General features: G+C 45.4%; 1 protein-coding gene and 1 non-coding gene across 2 annotated transcripts in view; one reads left to right on the top strand and one right to left on the bottom strand.

Moving 5' to 3' along the window:
- Positions 1–1,694: 1,694 nt before the first annotated feature.
- Positions 1,695–20,289, top strand: part of AFAP1L1 (actin filament associated protein 1 like 1) — a 70,851-nt gene continuing 52,256 nt past the window's right edge. Inside the window, exon 1 of the mRNA XM_053566153.1 lies at positions 1,695–1,842. Coding sequence (XP_053422128.1) covers positions 1,827–1,842 — 16 coding nt within the window. The 5' untranslated portion in view covers positions 1,695–1,826. The remainder of the gene's footprint in view (positions 1,843–20,289) is intronic.
- LOC128569345 (U6 spliceosomal RNA) lies at positions 6,876–6,982 on the bottom strand. The gene has a single exon (XR_008375310.1). It is a non-coding gene; the product is annotated as a U6 spliceosomal RNA (small nuclear RNA).

Here is a 20,289-nt window from a genome sequence, read left to right on the forward strand (position 1 = left end):
GCACATATAAATTATCTTTGGCCTTTTTGACTTTTTTGTTCCACTTCTCGGAATATACTTCCAAAGTCCTTGAAAATTTCTTAAAGTTCTCTAAAAGAATCTCAACGAAATCCTCCATCTGTTGTTGCAATAATAATGTTTTGGTTTTTTTTTTTCAATTGTTTCAAATGAAATATGATTTTTAAAGAATTAGTGAGCTAGCCTGGGAACTTAGCTGCAATTTAGAACCTTTTCCAAGTATTTCACAGTTCAAACAGTGAACTTTTGGAAATTTAATCCACTTGTAAATTGTTGGTTGGCTGCTTTAGAATTTAAACTGACCTTTTCAAATTGGAAAAGGGGGCAAGAACAAGGGAGGAATAGGAACATAATAATGGCTCACATGTCTATAGCTATTTATGGTTTTTAAAGTGGGTTTGTCTCATCATTTCATTTGCTCTACCACAGTCCTATGAGGTCAGTATGAGGTTTCATGTAGCACAGATGAGCAAGCAAGCCTCACAGACAGAAAGTTGTATCCCTAGTAAGCAGGAAAGCTCAAATCCCATGGTTTTTTCATTACACCACGTTTCACCCAAGAGCTCACACACATACACACTAAATAAATTAATGTTACAATTTTTTGGAGACGGTGTTAATTTCAACTTGCCCATAAAGACAATGGAAAAAATATTCCCAGCCCAGAAAAGTACAAGATGCTCTGTCCCAGGCCCTTTCTCGCACAAGGTGTTCCCAGTGCCAGAATGTTCTAAGTAAAGGAGTGGCCTGCTCAAAACTGAAAGCCATGGCCTTGCTCATGTTGGGGAGGAAGGGTGTCTAGGAGGACAATTAAGCCTGGACTTCACTGCATGAAGGGTCTTTAATTTAGACATATGATAGTGTCTATAAAGGAATGAGCCCTATTTCCACCGCAATACACTAATTGGATGAAGTTGTTCTTCAAACAACTTTAAACTTAAATCCTATTACCGGACCACACTGGTCATAGCAATGTTCTCCACATCCTGTAATTACCTTAGGAAGAGTGCACTTACATTGCACCGTATTTTATTTGCTGTAAGTGTTCATTTCCACAATTGTTATTCCTCGGTTTTGGCGTGTTTTCACATTTTAATACACGGGGAAGCTCAAAAGTTGGAAGTGTCCCAAGTTACTGCCCACTTTCAGCAATCCTCTTTGTCCTTTTCCCAAGTGGTTTTCTTTTGAACATCTTTGTTGATTATTATTGTTCCTCTCCACTTTCGAAGCATTACTGACATAGCGCCGGCGTAACCTGCAGTCCACTGGCGCTAGAAGGAGCTGAGGGAAAGGCCACCTAGTGACCAGTCCCTTCCCCGAATGGAGAAGATAAACTCAAAGCCAGGAAACGGGTGGCAGCTGCAGGGAAAAGGGTTTTGATTCCTTTGGGGAAAAGCCTCGGCAATCCGAGCTGGAGTGAGCCCTCCATCGCTGGCCGAGTGCAAGCAAAGCTGAACACCGCGTCGGTCCGGGCTGCGGCGGGCCGCGCGGGCGGGGAAGCGGGTCCCCGGAACCCCGGATCCCCGAGGGCAGGGCCGCGGAGGGCGCGCGGAAGGCTGGGCGTGGCGCGGGCGTGTGCGGGACACTGGACGCCGGCCGGCGGCCCAGGGGGCGAGGCGGGCTCTGGGTCTATTCCGGGAGCGGCTCCGAGGGGCGGGCGCCGGCGGGGCGGGGGCGCCAGGCGAGCATCCTGTCGGGGGAGGGGACGCGCAGGCGGCGCTGGCTGTGGGGCCGGCCTGAGAGCGCAGCGCGCCCGCAGCCGCAAGCCGCTCCGGAGTCCCCGCGCCCTGGGGATCCGAGCCTGCACCATGGACCGAGGCCGGGGTAAGACGAGCCGCCGCCCCCGCACTTGTTGCTGCTTGGGGTTGGATGAGCTAAGGCCAGAGAGGAGAAAAGACAGAGGTGGGCGGCGGGAGGGGGCACAGGGTACGGGCAGTGGAAGACTCAGGGCTGCGTGCACAGGTGTCTCTGTGCTGGACAACCCGGTGCATGCCGGTCTCTCGTGCCCTAGGGTTGAGTCGCCTCCTGTGTATGGAATTAGAGTTTGCATACGCTCCGATTCATGACTCGATAAAAGATCCCTCTTGGGACTCTGGGGGAGGGCAAGCTCCTCGCCCCTATTCCGCTCAGTAAGGGTAAAATAAGGTTGACAGGCTACACTCCCAAAACATCCAACCTGTGAAGCCCCTGCCGAGCGCCTGGAAAGGCGCCCCCAGGGACGAAGTTTGCAGCTGCCTGGGGCCTTGGGAGGAGGGACACAGTGAGCAGGCGCGTCTGCTGGGGAGGAAGGCGGGGAGTTGGCTCGGTTAGAGATCAGCTGTAACCTTGGCCCAGTCCCTTTTACTCTCTGTGCTACTGACAAAGTTGGACTGGTCATTAGGTGGTCTCCCCGGCACCTTGTTGCTCTGACTCTTTTTCAGGGATTAGTGTCTTTGGTAGAAGTTTCACAGAAGTGGAAATGACTTACTGAAGTTGAGGTCGATGTGAGCAGAGAGAATGGTGTTCCTAGGGGGGAAAGTGCATGTCTTAAGTGAAGGTTTAGACATTACAACGGGCATGTGTGTGGCTGAAAAGAAGTGGCCTACCTGGACATGCTAGCAGTATCAAAGGCTGGGAATCAGAATCCCAGGGTCCTACCCTCCACTTTGGGGATCCAAAGAGATCACAGGTGCAAAGACAGTAAACTGGTGAATGCAGTACCAACTTGAGAAGCATTGTCGTTGTTGTTGTTATTAATAATGGAATTTCCTGCTGTCCCCACCTCTCATGTTACTCGGCTAAACCAAAGAGGACTGTCCCCAACCCCTCACCTCCTGGCAGTTTTCAAAAACCACCCTGTCTGGTCCCCAGTACAAAAATCCATATTCAGACCTGTGGGAAGTAGCCTGTCCTCTTAAGACAGAGGATGACAATAATTCGCTTAGCCTTAAATGCTTGATAACCAATGCCTCCACTTCTGGACACTGCCTCCAGAGCACTCCTTCTAGGAAACTAGATTTCACAGGAATCTCTTGCTGCTCAGAAATTCGAGGGCTCTGATCCTCCCGCTGCATGGCTTTTCTAGCCTGCTTTCTTCCTTCCATGGTCACAATGCTGTAGAGTGAGTTATCTGCCTGCTTGTTCGGTGTCTACCTCCCCCGGCTAGAAGTAAGCTGCAGGAAGGCAGGGAGCAGTCTGGACAGTGCCTGGCCCATAGTAATATTTAATTAGTAATATATAACACATTATAGCACACTTCAAGTTGATTAATGGTACAGTAATGTTGATTTTTAAAAAGAGAATACTACTGAGTCTCCCCGTCAGAGCAGTTTTGTTACTTGCAAAGGCCATCTCAAAATGCAAGTAGAGTGGTCACGTCATGTGGCTGAGGCACATAAGACCAGTTTATCTGTCTAGATTCTCAGTTTTCTATGCTGATAAATAATTGCAAACATGTCTGTATTATAAATAAGAGTGAAAAGTCTGTACATATGCTTAAGATAAAGCATGAGACTTCAAAAATGATTCCAGCAGACCTTTCATGTCATGTCCTGCCTCTTTTCCCAGATAGGTATGCACTGTCTTCTGTTGTCAGGGAAAGTGTGAGAAGCACAGGTCTCACTTCAACCTCATACCTACCATTCAAGGGGTGCATTGTCATGCTCAGTGGACTGGGGAGGAAACCACGCTTTAGTATTAATAATAATAATTGAAATCATCAAGCTCTTACCATATTCCAGGTGCCATGCTCAGCTTTTTACATGGCTTCTCAGGATAACCCATGAGAAGGGGACTATGAGTTCCCTATGGATTCTGTCATTCATCTTACCTTGCAGGAAAGTAGGGTCAAATGTGATAGTCGGCTAGGGCTGCCATAATGGAATACCACAGACAGGCTGGCTTCACCAACAGAAATTTATTTTCTCACAATTCTGGATGGCTGAAAGTCTAAGATCAAAGTGCTATCAGTTTTATTTTCTGGTGAGGCCTCTCTTCCTGGCTTGTAAGGCCACCTTCTTGCTATGTCCTCACATGGCCTCTTCCCTGTGCACTCAGAAAAAGAGAGATCTCGGTTGTCCTTTCCTCTTCTTAAAAGATAGGCAGTCCTATCGGATTAGGGCCACACCCCTGTGACCTCATTTAACCTTAAGTACTTCCCCAAATACAGTCACATGGGTAGGACTTCAACATAGGAATTCATTAGGGGAGGAGAGTCAATCCATATAGCAGGGTTAGGTCACTGACATTAAGTTGCATCTTCATTCCCCAGGTGAGATACAGAAGTGGGGTTTGAACCCAGCTCTGTCTACATCAAAGTCTTGATCTTAAGCTTGTTGCACACTGCCTTAGTGGTGGCAGGTGCCCTGTCCAAGCCCTACAACAGAGCTGGGTACAATCTACCCACTCCAACCCCTGGACACCTCCGTCACACCTACGTCTCACTGTTCAGATGTTCCATAGCAATTGCAGCATAAAAGCTTGGCACCAAAGTCAAGTGACTTGAGAGTGGAAACAAACTTGGGCAGTAGGATATCTTCCCTAACAGGGTATGCATCTTCCCACAAGCAAAAAAGGATTCACGTGATGCAGTAACAGGCATTGAAACCATTTGTATTATACTGAATTCCTTCCAGCAGCACTTCCTGATTCAGGAATAAGATACGAAAGTAATCAATCTTGGGTGATGATAACACTCAGGTAAACCCAATGACTATAGACACTACTTTCTAAAGGATAATTTAATTAACTCTCTATCCTCAGATGAAGATAAATTATGGATACTGATAATATCTATTTCTTGATATAAATATTGTAAATATTTGTTGTTGTAAATATTAAATGAGTTTTAAGTACTTCAAATATTACCCAACATATGGGATCCACTCAGCAAATACCAGCTATTGTAATAATTACAGTCTTTTTTAATCCAATTCAACATAATAAACCTGCTTTATAGAATTTCACTTGATCCTTCCACAAGTGAAGGATCCTCGCCCCTATTCCGCTCAATAAGGGTAAAATAAGGTTGACAGGCTACACTCCCAAAACATCCAACCTGTGAAGCCCCTGCCGGGGGCTGGTCCATCTCTGATGACACTTTTGAGTCCCTGCTCTGTTTTAAGTACTGGGTTAGACAGCTTTTTGTACAACAGAGACAGGGAACATGTCATTATCATATATGTATATTACAGTTCCTTAATGGTGTTTATATCTTGGAAATCCATCAATAACTGGACCATTGTCCATATGATATTTCTGAGTGACTGATAAATATACTAATACAAAACATTGTGTCCATTTTCTATTTTATATTCTATCTGTTTAAGCCTACTAGCTATAGTTAGGTCATCCCAGTTTTGCTTTTGTAAACTTTCTATTCTTCTTGAACCTTTTTTTTTTTTTTTTTTTTGCAGTTTTTGGCGGGGGCTGAGTTTGAACCCGCCACCTCTGGTATATGGGGCCGGCACCCTACTCCTTTGAGCCACAGGTGCTGCCCTCTTCTTAAACCATTTTATCTTTAAAGTCTTTGAGCTAAATTTTCTCTGATTTTTTTTAATTTGCCTTTTTTTTTTTTTTTTTGAGATAGAGTCTCACTATGTCACCCTCGGTAGAGTGCCGTGGTGTCACAGCTCACAGCAACCTCAAACTCTTGGGCTTATGTAATTCTCTTGCCTCAGCCTCCCAAGTAGGTGGGTCTACAGGCACCTGCCACGACACCTGGCAATTTTTTTGTTGCAGTTATCATTGTTTTTAGCAGGCCCAGGCCGGGTTCAATCCCTCCAGCCTCAGTGTATGTGGCTGGTGCCCTACTCACTGAGCTATGGGTGCCGAGCCTAAAATTTGCCTTCTTTATATCTAAGATGATGTCTGATTTCCCTGGTTCAGTAAAGAGATTGATTTTCCCAAGGTTTCTTTCCTTTCTACTTCACAATTAATTCTTTTTCAACTACTGTAGTTGAATTCAGCCCAAGCTGAGGGTTTCTTTTGCTGCATTCCCTATTCATGGGGATGTCATAGGGTCTACTGGGCAACTCAAGAAATAATCTGATGCTCTGTTTTTCATTGAAGGAAATTTTTAGTCCTGAGATGGTGGAAGATCTTTAGTCATGACATAATGCAAGAGTTCATGTGTCTTGCCTTTGTTGGACCAGCTTTGAGATCCAGATGAAGAAGGCCATGTGTTCCCTCTACCTTCCATTGGCCAAACTCTTCCTCTCATGACTCATCACCAACTTTTTGTCCTCAAGGCTGTGAGTTCTCATGTAGACATAACTCTTCCCTAACATCCAAGTTCGTTCCCTATTCCTTCTATCAGTAATGGCCTTTTGAAAAGAACATTTATCCATATTCTATTCATCTTTTCCATCTACACCTGTTCTGTGAGGTCATCTTTGTCACCCTGAGGACTCAGTAGAGCTGAGTGGTTCAGAGAATGGACAGACTTAGATTTGAGTTGTTTTTAACTTAATTTTTATTAAATCATAACTGCATACATTTATAGAGTACAATGTGATGATTTGATATACAATGTGGAATGCTTAAATCAAACTAAACATCATAACCATCACCTCACTTATTTTTGTGGGAAGACATTTATAATATACTCTTCGTTGTTTTGAAATGTACCCTTGCATTGTGCACATTAAGTGAGAGTCCCACCAAATACCCTCCTTCCACTCACCCTCCCCCACCCCCGTCTCCCCTCTTTCTTTCTGGACTATCTTTGTATTTTATCATTCCTATGAATGTGTAAGTATTTATATATTGGTTTCATAATAGTATTGAGTACATTGGATACTTTTTTTTTCCATTCTTGAGATACTTTACTGAGAAGAACATGTTTCAGCTCCATTCAGGTAAACATAAAAGTTGTAAAAAAAAATATGGAACACGTCACGAATTTGCATGTCATCCTTGTGCAGGGGCCATGCTAATCTTCTCTATATCATTCTAATTGTACTATGTGTGCTGCCGAAGCAAGCACTATGTGTGAGTTTTTGCTGCAACTTTCTACCCTGTTTCCCCGAAAATAAGACATCCTCCAAAAATAAGACCTACTTATAGGAAAGATAAGACGTCCCCGGAAAATAAGACCTAGCGCATCTTTGGGAGCACACCTTAAAATAAGACACTGTCTTATTTTCGGGGAAATAGGGTAGCTATATGATTTGGGGCAGATTACTTAATTTTTCTTCCTTTGGAATGGCATAGGAAAAGGTCATAAGTATAGTTTGATATTTGTATGTTAGCCACATTCTGCAGTGGATATAAGTATTCATAGTCATGCGGGGCCATACGACGTAGGCTTAACCTGTTCGTGTAGAGACTTCTGCTGGTCACTGGCACTGCTTTCATTTCCTTGTTCACCTCAACCTCATGCTGTCAGCCTTCTCCGTTTTCATCAGTGCTCTGTCTGCCTCTCCCTCAAATATCACTTTCAAACCCCCCTTTTCACAGGGGTGAGCATCCTGCCAAGTAAGTTCCTCCCTCCCCACCCTCTGCCAAGAACCTATCATTACTCCATTTTCATCTTTGGTCCAGAAAAACAATCCTGTTTGTGGATAGCATCAGCTTCTCATGCCCTTCTTAGTCTTCAAAGAAAAAGAAAAACAAAAAAAGAAAGAAGAAAAAAAATCCAAAAAACCAAAACACTTGCAGCTAAACAAAAAATCAACCCATCTGTGTGCCCATTACCCCAAACATTTTCTTCCTTCCCTTTCTAGTTAAACTTCTCTCACAGCCTCCTGCTCCTTCTCACATGCCGCTGTCACCTCCTGCAGCCTCACTTCCGGTCACACCCTTGCTGAGAGCCCACAAACAGCTTCCACTACCATAGGACCGAAGTCCAATCTTTCACCTCTACTAACTCTCATCTCCTGGACTTCTCTGTAGCTCTGTTGACTCTGTACTTTTTTTTTTTTTTCTGATGTATTTTCTTATTTAGTACAGATGGGAAAAGCATGGATTTTGGAGTTGAATGAGTCTAGATTAAATAACCACCACCCATCCCTCCAGGAAGCCTTTTCTGCTCTCTCCCTGCTCCATTCCACTGTTATAGGTGCTCATAGCCTCTGGGCCTTTCCTCCCCTAAGACCAGTTACCTAGCTAAGTAGTTCACTTAGTCTGTAAAGTAAGAATAATGACATCCAGAGCTGAGAGACTTAATTGTAGTAATATTTGTCCAGTTCCCGGTGCCTGGCCCTTTGCAGGTGCTTCCTAATTATTATTTCTCATCTTCTCCCACTTGATGTATCTTCTCACTCATTCTGTCTCTCTGTCTTCTTGCTCTACCTTCTTTAATGTCTCTTGCCACCTCTCCCCTGAACTCCCCACCACCTCAGCCCTCGGTCTACACACACTCCTGTGAGCAACCAAACCCCTTTGTGAGGATGACTCCCAAATGTCTATTGTCGGCTGTGAGCTGGGCTCTGTTCCCACATGACCGCCCACCTGTGGTACATTTCCATTCACAGGTTAACTCAACCTCAGAGTGACCCAATTTTGAACTCATCTTACTCACCACCAAATCAGATGACCCTTTCCTGTTTCTCTTTTTATGCTCACAACTCAACCACATGAGGAGTTATTGAAGGAAATGGGGGTGTTCTGAGTAAGACTGAATTTGGAGGGGGAACATGGGATCAGTTCTCAAACTAACTGTCCTGTAGAAGAGGTAATAGGAAGTCTCTCCAGATGGCTTTACAAGAGGTTAAACAGAGTCCAGTTTGGGCCTTACCAAGAAGAAGCTCACAAATGACAAGAATGTTAAGTGATAGGAGTTGCCCAAGGATGTAATGAAGCAAAGGTTGAGTGGCCAAAGGTCAGGGAAGCCACAGAATGCTCCTATGGACCCCACTAATATACAGGTTAGGGATTATCATCATCTAACATTCAAGAGGTGTCACACAAGGACTTCTCAGAGTTTATATTCAACCTAAAGCCTTCCATTCAGATGTATATTATATTATGGAATCTGGGGAGAAGAGGGCCTCTGTAATTAAGGACAGCTACTTAAAACTATTGATCTAATCATGCTTAAACCCTTCAGTGGTTTTGCATTGTTTGTAAGATATCAATTGCTGTCCTTATGGTGGCCCTCAGGGCTGCCCTGTCTGCGCTCTGCCCACTTTAGTAGCTGCCTCTGCCTATCTCTTGTCCTGGACTCTCCTCACACTGGCCTTGCTCCTTCCAGCTTTGAATACTTTGTGCCTGAACCTGGTTCACCCCTGCACATTCTTTTTTTTTTTTTTGGCCAGGGCTGGGTTTGAACCCACTACCTCCAGCATATGGGAACAGCTCCCTACTCCTTTGAGCTACAGGTGCCGCCCCACCCCTGCACATTCTTACCTTTCTGCTCAAACATTACTTCCTCAAGACGACATTTCCCAACCTTCCAAGCTACCTCTTCCCCGTTACAGATGCTCAGAGCTGCTAGTACTTCTCATTGGTTGCATTTTCACAAGTACAGTGAGCTGTGGGGTTAAATTAGCTGCTAATGTGAGCACTGTGAGAGCAGGGCCTTTCTTTCCTCACTCACTACCCTTCTCCCAGTGCCTAGTGTAATGTTTGGCACATAGTAGATGCTCAATACCTGTCTGTTGAGATGATGAATAAATGAAAGTCAGAGTACACAATTCACAGAGTGGACATTGGCTGTGGCCACTTACAGCTCCAGGATTCTCCACTTCACTGATTCTCATTGTAGGAACAGAAACATAGTCCTCATCATTATCTATCATTTCCTTTGCCTTCATCCTTTACACAATCAAATCCCAAATCCTGTTGATTATTATTGGGAAATCCTGGATAGCTGCTGCTTCTATATCCTGTCACCTCGATAAGAGCTTCCTGTTTCCACTCTTGCCTTCTCCAGCTTGCCTTGAGGACCACTCCCTATTAATCTAAAACAGTGGGTCTCAAATCCACAGAATCAACCCCTGTGGAGTCTTCTCAAAATACCCACAAAGATCTGATCTGTGAGTCTGGAATGAGGTTGGAAAATCTTTCATTTTTTGCAAATCCCCAGGTGACCCTGAGGTTCTCACAGAGGTGACAACCACTCTTCTCATGCACTGCTTTTGTTGTGACCCATCACCCTGCTTTAAGCACCTTTCGATGCTCCCTGCTGCTTATTCTAATTCTACATCTCACACTTTTCACCCAAGTGGAACTTTAGGGTCTGGCTGTATTGCCTGAAATGCCTTTATGAAAGCATGAACTGTCTCATTTTATCTTATAAAAGCTATGCAAACTTTTTGTTATAGTCCTACATATATAACCTTCCCTACCCACCCCCTGGCAAGTATCTTTGTGAAAAGCGGTCCTCCAGAGATGTGTTATGTACATATCAGCTTCTCCTTCCTCACCTCTACCCTGCCCTCCATTACAGACTCCTAGGTAAACCCCAATCTGCAATAAATATCCCAGCACGTGGTGCCAGAGTGGATCTGGACCTGGATGTGGAAGCAGAACTCCCATGTCCTGGTCCGGGCTTCTGTGATGTAAGAACATATATTCAAATAAAGGTTTTAACATTGGGGATCATCTGGATGTTCACCAATTGTATTCATTTCAGCCTAGCATCAGGGACATTGAACATCCACAGAGTGCTTCACGCAGAGGCTGGGCAACCTCTCTCCATGGTAACTAACCCTGCATCTTCTCACTGAGCAGTCATGCACTGGAGCTTACTCTGCACAAGAAGAAACCTGTGTAACAGGAAGATTCATCAGACAGAGAATGACCACTAAACTTTTCTGAAGACCCTTCCAGCCCTGAGTTTCTCTCCTGTGGCTTCTCTTGACCCTGATGATAGCCCTAGGAAGTGGACAGTGGAAACATTTTCCCTATTGGACAGGTGCAAAAACTGAGGCTCCAAAAGATCACTCTGCTATTCCCTCTTCCTAAAAGAGACCAGCTCAGCATCATCTCCCTATGGGAACTCCCTGCCACATCCTTCCTTTCAGCTCCCCTCTGTCTTTGGGTTACTACCACCCACTCAGTCTGAGCTTTTAGATGATTTTACTACACTTATTGAAGTGTCTTTTCTATGTATCTGGGAATCCTGAGATCTGGAGCTGTCTTTTGCATGACAGTCCCAGCAACACGTAGCAAATGCTTAACAGTTATAATCACATGCTATTCAATACTGAGCACTCACCATGACTCAGTAGACACTGCCATTATCCCCATTGTACAGAGGGATAAAATGAGGCTTAGCAGAGTCTATTTATATACCCAGTTTGACTTGCCTTCAAACTTAAATTCCTTACCATTGCTCTCTGCTGCTTCCCCATGAATGTTGGAGGGTTATCCCCAAGTTAATTATATTAAGGACTTGCTAGGTAAGCCACAGGTGCTCCCTAAATAAAGATTTCAAGATGAAGACAAGGAGAGTGCTGAGAGGAAAAAAAAATTGATGAAGGGGTATGGCCAGGCTGCCCATGTGTGGTTTTATTTCTTACCCTTCACATTTCCCACTGTGGACCTCAGAGTTCTGGTATATAGAATTCAAGAAGCGCTCATCCTCCTGGAATTAACAAGGTGACTGACCCCAGAGGGCCCAGGCAGGGTTGGTCCTCCATCTGAAATTTCATTCGAGGAATCCCAGCCATGGCCCAAGTGGGGGTGGAGGTGCAGATCTGGCCTGGTATGATTCTTCTCCCTGGCACAGCTGTCAGATTGCAGTGGAGGCAGAATGTGGCACCACATTGCAGTCATACCAGTTCTGGGGAATTTACAGACAGTGTGCTCACAGGAGGCATACTTGGGGGCTTTAAATAGCCCTGTAAGAACCTGGAGGAAAACTGATCTCCTAAGAGAGAAGTAGAGCGCATGCCTTTTCCAGGCATCATTCTCTCAACCGTGTAGTCCCCAGATGCCCACAGTTCAGTTTAGGTCAAGAGTCACAGCTAAGTGGGCAGCATTGTGTGGTAGAAGCACACTCACTGTCAGGAGATGAGGTTCCCAACCCAGACCCTCAAATCCCTGCCTTGGGCATCAGTTAGTTCACCATTAAGATCAAACTATTATAGTGCAGGGACCTCAGCCTGTGGGCTGAATCTGGCCTGCTACTATTTTGTAAATAAAGTTTTATTGGAACACAGCCACATCCATTCGTTACATCTTATCTACAGCCACTTTCTCACTATAAGGGCAGAGTTGGGTAGTTAAAAAAGAAGCCCCGTGTAGCCTGCAAAACCTAAAATATGAACTATCTGGTCCCTGACAGAAAAAGTTGGCCAACTCCTAGATTAGGCTCTAGAGAGATTGGGAGTGTCTGCCTGGAGCTCTGTAGTGAGAAGGATTCTGAGAGTGTGCCCAGGCTGAGCAATGAAGCACTGTTCTTACACCATACAAGAGTATGTATTCAAGAGTAATATTGGGCGGACCCCAGAATGCCATTTACCAGTGTTTTTCAGATTACTTTTGGCCTCAGAAACCTTTTGCAAATAAAATCTTAAGCAATAGAGCTTTTCTCGGTGAAATGGGAATGAGAACACGGAGTGCAGCCCACTCTAAGGCTCCTGCTCCCAAGGCAGCACCCAAGGAAACTGCACAGATCCCGTGAGCTTCATCAGAATGGGATGAAGCTCACGAAGCATTGGGAAACCACTCATCTGATCCTATGCCCTTCATTTTACACCTGGGGGAACTGAGCCTCAAGGGGCAGCATCATACCTAAGGTCACGTGATGGACTCCCATTTGGCTTTCCCCAGGACCACTAACATGATTACATGGTATCAGTAGGGTGTGGATATCTCTCTGTTGGAGAAACCCTGTCCCTCGGCTTCGTGGGGCCTCAGGGCTGCCACTGGTGCATGAGCAGCTGGAAAGTGCCCTTGTCAAACCTGCAGCCCACAGGGTCCAGGGCTGGGACTTGGCTGGGACACATTGCTAACACCTGCCCATGCCTCATTGTGCCTTAGTCCAGGGTTTGGCAGCCCTTTTCTTTCTGAGAGCACCAGTGCCAAAAGAAGAAAATAAAAATTAAATTGGACTCTATTTTTTATTAATCGTATAGGTACAAAAAGAGTTTTTTAAAAAACTCAGAACATATTTTATAATTGGCACATTAATTTATTCATCTCATTTTTAAAAAAAAACTGTTATTCAACACATAAAAACATCTCAAAATCAGTGACATCTTAGCATAGAGAAATTATGATAATTTATACTAAAGCTTTCTTTTGAAGATGGAATCAGAGTTATTCATTTGTAGAATAAATATTTATTCTTCCTGCCCATTCTTGTTGAAGGGTTTGCTGAAAGCAGATCCTGCTGATATGAAACCAAGGGGGATTTTTTTAGCTCCACTTGAACCAAGAAGAAAACTGATCTCTTGGGCACTGCCAGGAAGCCAGAGAGCCTGATGGCTTTTCCTCACCTCTAGCCAGCAACCAGGTATAGCTCTGAAGGGTTTCAGAAGGGAAGCTCAGGGTCCCTGTCCCCCTGAATCTCCTAATGTGGCAGAGAAAGTGATACTTGGCCACTGATGCCTGGGACATGAGGTCGTATCTAATCAGTGTCCATCAAAGAGAATGTATAAAACATCAGAAGGCTCAAAAGCGACTTTCAAGAAACACTGTGGGGATGGCCCTCCAGTGTGGAGAAAACCATAGAGAGGAAAGAAGGCCCAGAAATGTGCTCAGGCAGCACAGCAGGGCAGGGTGCCTAGAACCCAGAAAAGCAGGTAGAAGTTAAATGGAGCTTCAACATCCTTGCAAAGAGTAGGATCTTACTCTGCAGGTCCCCAGCTGGTGTGTCCCAGTCTCTGAGAGGCCCTGTTGTGTGTAATCTGTAGCTAATAATAGAGGTGGGATAACCGCAGGAGCTGAATGCCACTGGCTGGGGTGTCAAGTTGCCCTGGTTTGAATTCTGCCTCTATTCTTTCCACTTAACCTCCTGAGTTTCAGTTTCTCCAACAAAAAATGGAGATAACAATCTCCTACCCACCTAAGCTCAGTGGAGTCACTGCAGGGAAAGCACTCTGCACATAGGCAGCATTCAAGTTTTTAAGAAAGAAAGCAAATGCTTAAAATTCAGGTTAGTCAATGACTGCCTTTATTAATAAATTAGAGAGTAATCCAAGTTGTCTTTCTAACACTTCTACTCTTGCCCCTTGCCTGCCTACCGTGGACATTGGGGATAAGCCACAGGGAGCACATGGAGCATGTGAGGACCTTTCCTCATCTGTGTCGCAAAGGGAAACTGGTGCCGTGGGCCCTGGGGAGCTGTTGCTGAGTTGTGAGCAAGAAGAGGTTGTGTGTTGCAATTTGGGGCAATTATTAAAGCCAGCAGTGAGTTCACACCAGATTGCAAAGGGAGAGATGGGAAAGAGGTAGCCAGTTAGGAGCTGTAGCGAATGTCTCAGGTGAGCAGCAGGCTGTGAGATTAACTCGCCTTGATGGTTAATGGTTAAGAGCAGACACATACATCTCTCCACTTTCAAACAGGGTTAGCTTGTACGGCATTATGAGTCTAATGGGGAAGCAAAGGAGGTATTTGTCTGGGGCACTTCAAAACCCAAAGTGTCCATTTCCACAGCCTTCAGTCAACATTTTCTTGGGTACCCATCCCCCACTCTGGAAGCAGGAATCACCCCAGGAGTCTCCCAAATCCTGCCCAAGCACAGCTTTCTTGGGGGTGGATTCCTGGCAGCTGGGCCCAGAACCAAATCCACGGTTAGCACGGGGAGGCTTTGGCAGGCGAGAGGGAAGATTTCCCACCTGGGCAGTCAGTCAGATGGTCATTCTGAGCTCCCACCCAATATATCTAGTCTAGGCCCTCGCTGATCCCCTTGTGCTCACTAATAGTGGCAACATCAGTAATAACGAACCCTCGCAGTATGACTCGTGTGTGCCTGGCACAATGCCTAACTTTCTTCGTACATGATCGCCCTTGCTCTTCACCACCGTCCTCTGAGGTAAATGCTCTTTTTATCTCTGTCTTACAGAAAACCTAGGCTTGGTGAGGTGCTGTCACCCGCCTGGAGTCCCTAGGTAAGGAAAGACACATCCCAGGTTTGATTCTAGGTGTTTCTCACCCCAGTTCACAGTGCCACAGCTACCCACTGTCCTGACTCAGCCCCAGCCTTCCTGCTGAAGGGCTGTCCCTCCTGTGCCCCATCCCTCTTGAAGGAACATCTGTCTGCCTCTCTTAGTTCAGATTGCCCGAGAGTTCTTCTATACAGTGAGCCCAATATTGTGATCTTGGCCTGCTGCCCAGACACCCCCAGTTCCCCTGAGAGCATGTCTGCTCCACCTGCCTCTCCCCCATCGCCCAGAGGCCCTTCTATTCTTAGAGATAGTTGTCATAGGGCCCCCCCTGGGGGGGGTCCATCCTGTGAATCCCAGATTGCCAGGTCTACCCCACCCTCACCCCCAGTACACCTGCTGGGCACTGGGCAGCTGGGCAAAAGCTGAGCCTGGCTCATCAATACTCTCATGAACTCAGAGTTTAGCAGTAGGGACATTGATCAAGTCGTCTGCTCCAGCATAGAACAGGTAACTTCACCTGTCCAACAAGGCAGGACCAAGCCTCCTGGAGGAAGTGGCCCTTAACTAACTCCCAAAGTCCTATCTAGGGAAGGAGGAGATTTTAAATAATAATCACAGTCAACTTGGTATGCATCAGGAATGTTCAAAGCACTTACCTCACTGGATCCTCATGACGGCCCTGTAAGGCATAGATATTATTATTATCCCAATTTTGCAGATAAGGAAACAGACACAGAGAAGGTAAGTAACTTTCCTGAGGTCACATGGCTACTAGGAGGTAGGGTTTGGAGGAGAACAGGTCACGCAGAGGAATCACCATAAACAAACAGCACTGGGGCAGGGCCTCAGATACTGAAAATAGGTAAAAAATGGTAAAAAACGAATTAAAAAAAACTCTATGAATAAAGCAAAGCCAAACATACTAGCTTCCTATTAGTACAGCCTGTGCCATCTGTTAATAATTTTCCGGTTTCTTGATCCCCAACTCTGAGGTTTCTGTGAGCTGATTGCCCACCTAATCCTTTGCCTTTCTGAATGAGATGCTGTTCGGTCCAAGTTCTGTTGTTTGATTGGGAGTGGGAGGTGGGAGGATGGCTCATTCACTATTAGTCAAAATTTGCCAGTTTCCAAAGCTTCAGTTAGCAGAGCCTCATCAGACTCAGTTAGCTTCTGCTCACCAGCCTCATCAGACTCGAATCTCACAACAGGCCTATGAGGGCTGGGGAGGGAAGTTATGATCACCCCACTTAGATGTCAAGGAAATTGAGACTCGGAGACACGCAGTGACTTGCCCAAGGCCACACAGCTAGTCTCTCTACATGAGACTCAGAGACATATAGCTGGGCCTTGAGTCCCAAGGGCCTGTGTTGTCTCCAGTGTTCCAAAATACCAGGCACAGTGGGAGGCCAGCACCTTCCAAGCCTGGCACTTGTGACCTCTGGCATGTTTAACGTCTCTAGTCCTCTGCTTCCTGTCAGTAAAACTGAGATGAGAAGAGTTCCTATCATATAGGGTTGCTGCAGAGATTAAATGAGGCAACAGTCACAGAGTATACGGAGAATACTCCTATAACGGAAGAGCATGGAACAGTCAAAATGAACGGACATGGCTACAGGCAGCAATATGCATAAATCTTAGAAGCATAATATTGAAGAACAAGTCACAAAAGTTTACTTATAGCATTATACTCATTTAATAAAGTTTAGAACAACCAATAATTTAAAATATATATTTTCAGAAGTACATCTAGTTGCACTAAAGTTCCACACAAGGTAAAGCAAAGGCATGTTGAACACAGCATCCGGGACGATAGCTTGGGCAGGGTGGCCGGCAGGAGGGTGGGATGGTTAGATGTAAGATGTTGTTAAGACCCTTTTGCTTAGAATGGTTGGTTTCTGAGTGCTTATATATTATCAAAAATATATAACTGATTACATAAAGAATAAATAAAAGTGGGACCTGCATGGGCCAATGATGAGAATATCTCATGAAGCAATGATTAGGATTAATCAAAGCTTTGTCCACCCGAGGACCTATTTCAAAAAAGAAATAAAAATGTTAGGCACAGTACCCAGCATATAGGACGTGTTCAATAAATGGTGGCTGTCGTTCTTAGCTATCTTTGTTATCCACCTAATACACTTACCCCTCCCTAGTCAGAGGCTTTGATGCCTGTCAAAGCAGGTTGGTGAGATGGGACTTCAGAGTCAGACTTCTCAAGAGCAGAAAGCCCAGCCCTGCCAAGACTCTAGGCTGGACACCATTCTGCTAAATGAATGCCGGTAGCGAATGGTCATGAAGTACTCGCTGCTGGTCTAGCAAGCTCTGGGATGGGGGACCCCTCTGCAAAGGAGAAGGCCAAAGGGATTATAATACAGTGATTGAAAGTTTAGGCTCTAGAGGCAGCTCTAGGTTCAAATCACAGCTTGGTGTCTGTGGACCTTTAGACAAAAGACTTGACTGCCTTTCTGCCACCAGCTTAGTTCATGAGTAAAATAGTGAGTAAAACAACCTACCTCGCAGGGCCATTTTGCGGATTAAGTGAGGTAATCCATGCATGACATCTGGAACATCACTTAAGACCCGGAAATCCTACCAGCTTTTACTATCACACACATCAGACCACGCCCTGGATCTGCTCCTGCTTCCCCAAGCCTTTGGTAAAGGAGATGGTGCAGGCTTCCGAAGCGGAAACAGCTGCCATCTTGTGGGTAGGGGGGACATGTGTGTCACAGTTTTCCACTTCCTCCCGGAACCATTTTTTTTTATGTGTGTGTGAGCTAAACAGGGAGGAATCCACAGACAAAGGAACAATTCTGGGAGGGCTCAGGCCCAGGACCAAAAGTTAATTTCCTCAGAAGCCAGTGACTTGCCCCCAACCTCTCCTGTGTGGTCTAGAACTGGCTGGATGAAAGGAAGCTACAGCTTCCCTGGAGGCCCAGAGCTGAGAAACAAGGTGCCCCAAGCAATGGCTGCCGTTAAAGGTGGGGGGCTTCCCTGAGCCTGTCACCCTGGCCCGACTCCTGGGAAGAATGTCAACCAGAAACTCCCCCATGACCTGCTTTTCCATGATCTATAACCTCCCTGACCTTTTGCCTCCCTGCAACAGAGGATCAGAGAATTGTGCTTGTATAATAATAATAATCCCCACGATTTACAAGCCCTTTCCCAGCCATCGCCTTTTTTCCCCTCACACAAACCTGGGGATGGGTCTTGTAAACCCCTTCTTACAGAAGAGGAACATGATGCTTAGAGGGGTTAAATAACTCATCCAAAACTCCACACTAGCAAGTGGGTGGAGTTAGAACCCAAACCAAGTCCTCTGAGACCAAGTCCCAAATTATTCCCCCTATTCTTTGCCACCTCCCTTCTTCATGAATGTTTCTGTGTTTCTATCCTGTGGACTCAAACTCACACTATTCTCTTTAGCATAAAAAGAAATTCAGTTTCCTGCAGTTGCTGTAATTAACACACACAAAAGTCTTCCAAGGTGACCTCACTACCCCTTGCCCTCCCTCCCTCAGGGGCTATATTTAACTCCTGGAAAGCACAAAGTCTGAGGCATTGGCTTTGCAGCTGGGTTTTCTTTTCTGCTCCTCTGTCATTCTTTTTGAGCCTGCCTGAGCCATGGGCTTCCCTATACATGCTGGGACAACAGGAAGTGTTTGTTTTAGTAATAAACAATGTGAGTCCAACCAGCTAGCCCCTCCAACATTCTGCCCACTGTTTGGCCTTCACTTGGACACAGAGAGAAGTGCTTGTAAATTCAAAGAAAGGAAATGAGGCATCCCCTTGGCCCCATCTGGGTGTGTTTGCAACAACTTGGAAGAGACTGTGGACAGGAGAAGGAGAGATTTCTGAACCCACGAAGTGAAGGAGCAGTCCTGCCAGCCTCACCTGGGCAGCTGGTTGCCTTTCTGCAGAGTTGACCTCAACCTGGACACAGAAGCAGCATCCTGAAGGAAAACTGGGGAGAACACCAGCCCCTATAGGATTCTTACTATCCTGCAGTCCTCAGTTTCTACACCTGTAAAATGGGACTAACCCACCCTATTGTAAGAATTAATTTTTGTAAATAGTATATGCAAATCTCTTAAAGCTAGAGATACTTAGTGCTATAGTAGCATGATAGTAATGCTACTTCTAATAGTAATGGAAGAGCAACGTAAAAAGCTGACATTTGTTGAATGCTCACCATGTATGTGCCAGGCACTGTTCTAGGCACATTTACATATGTCCAGGCCTTTTCCCTCCCATGAGGTAGCTGTGCTTCATGTCACCCATAATGTACACAAGGCCAAGATGGTCATGTCAGTGTCCCCAAGGTGCACAGCTAGGATATGGAGGAATAGGGCTTACCACTCAGGTAGTTCAGATTACTCAGTATCTGTTAGTCATCATTATTTCCCAATTTATATGTTACCATTAAAATGTGGCTCAGTGAGTAGGGCACCAGCCCCATATGCCAAGGGTGGCGGGTTCAGACCCAGCCCCGGCCAAACTGCAACAACAAAAAAAAAATAGCCGGGCGTTGTGGCGGGCGCCTGTAGTCCCAGCTGCTCAGGAGGCTGAGGCAAGGGAATCGCGTAAGCCCAAGAGTTAGAGGTTGCTGTGAGCCATGTGATGCCACGGCACTCTACCCGAGGGCGGTACAGTGAGACTCTGTCTCTACAAAAAAAAAAAAATCCAAATGTACATCAGTAAATGAGTTGGCAGCTGTATCCATGTGAGGGATACAAGTTCAACAAAATACAGTATTTGGGAGCTTAGCCAAACGAGAAACAGGCCTTCTGCTTCCTTTTGTAACCAGGGCTTTTTGTTTCTTGTTTCCTTTTTTTTTTTTTTATCAAGCATCACTTTACTACATTGAGCCACTATGAGAACAGACCTGGTTTTAAAATCACATTAATCAGCTGTTAGGCTTTATCAATTCTTAAGAAAAAAAAATCGCTCCAAGAAGTATTTATTTATTCCACAGATACTTAAGCACTTACTTACTCTGTGTCAGGCGTTAGCAAGAGCCAGCACTATTCCTGCCCTCATGGAGCTCAGGTTCAAGTCAGAGAACAAAATTAATTAATAAAATATACATATGTAAATATAAAAGTGCTCCTTGTGCGGTGCCCCAGGGAGAGATACTTAGTGCTATAGTAGCATGATTTAGGGGACGTGGGGGTGACCAAGAGGACAAGGAAGGCATCCCTGAGGAAGTCATGATTGAGTTGAGAGCTGAAGAGGTCTGACTTCTTGGCAGGGGGAAGGAGTTCTGACAGGCAGAAGGAACAGTTTATG

This window comes from Nycticebus coucang, chromosome 17, assembly GCF_027406575.1.
Source record: "Nycticebus coucang isolate mNycCou1 chromosome 17, mNycCou1.pri, whole genome shotgun sequence".
Taxonomy (NCBI): Eukaryota; Metazoa; Chordata; class Mammalia; order Primates; family Lorisidae; genus Nycticebus; species Nycticebus coucang.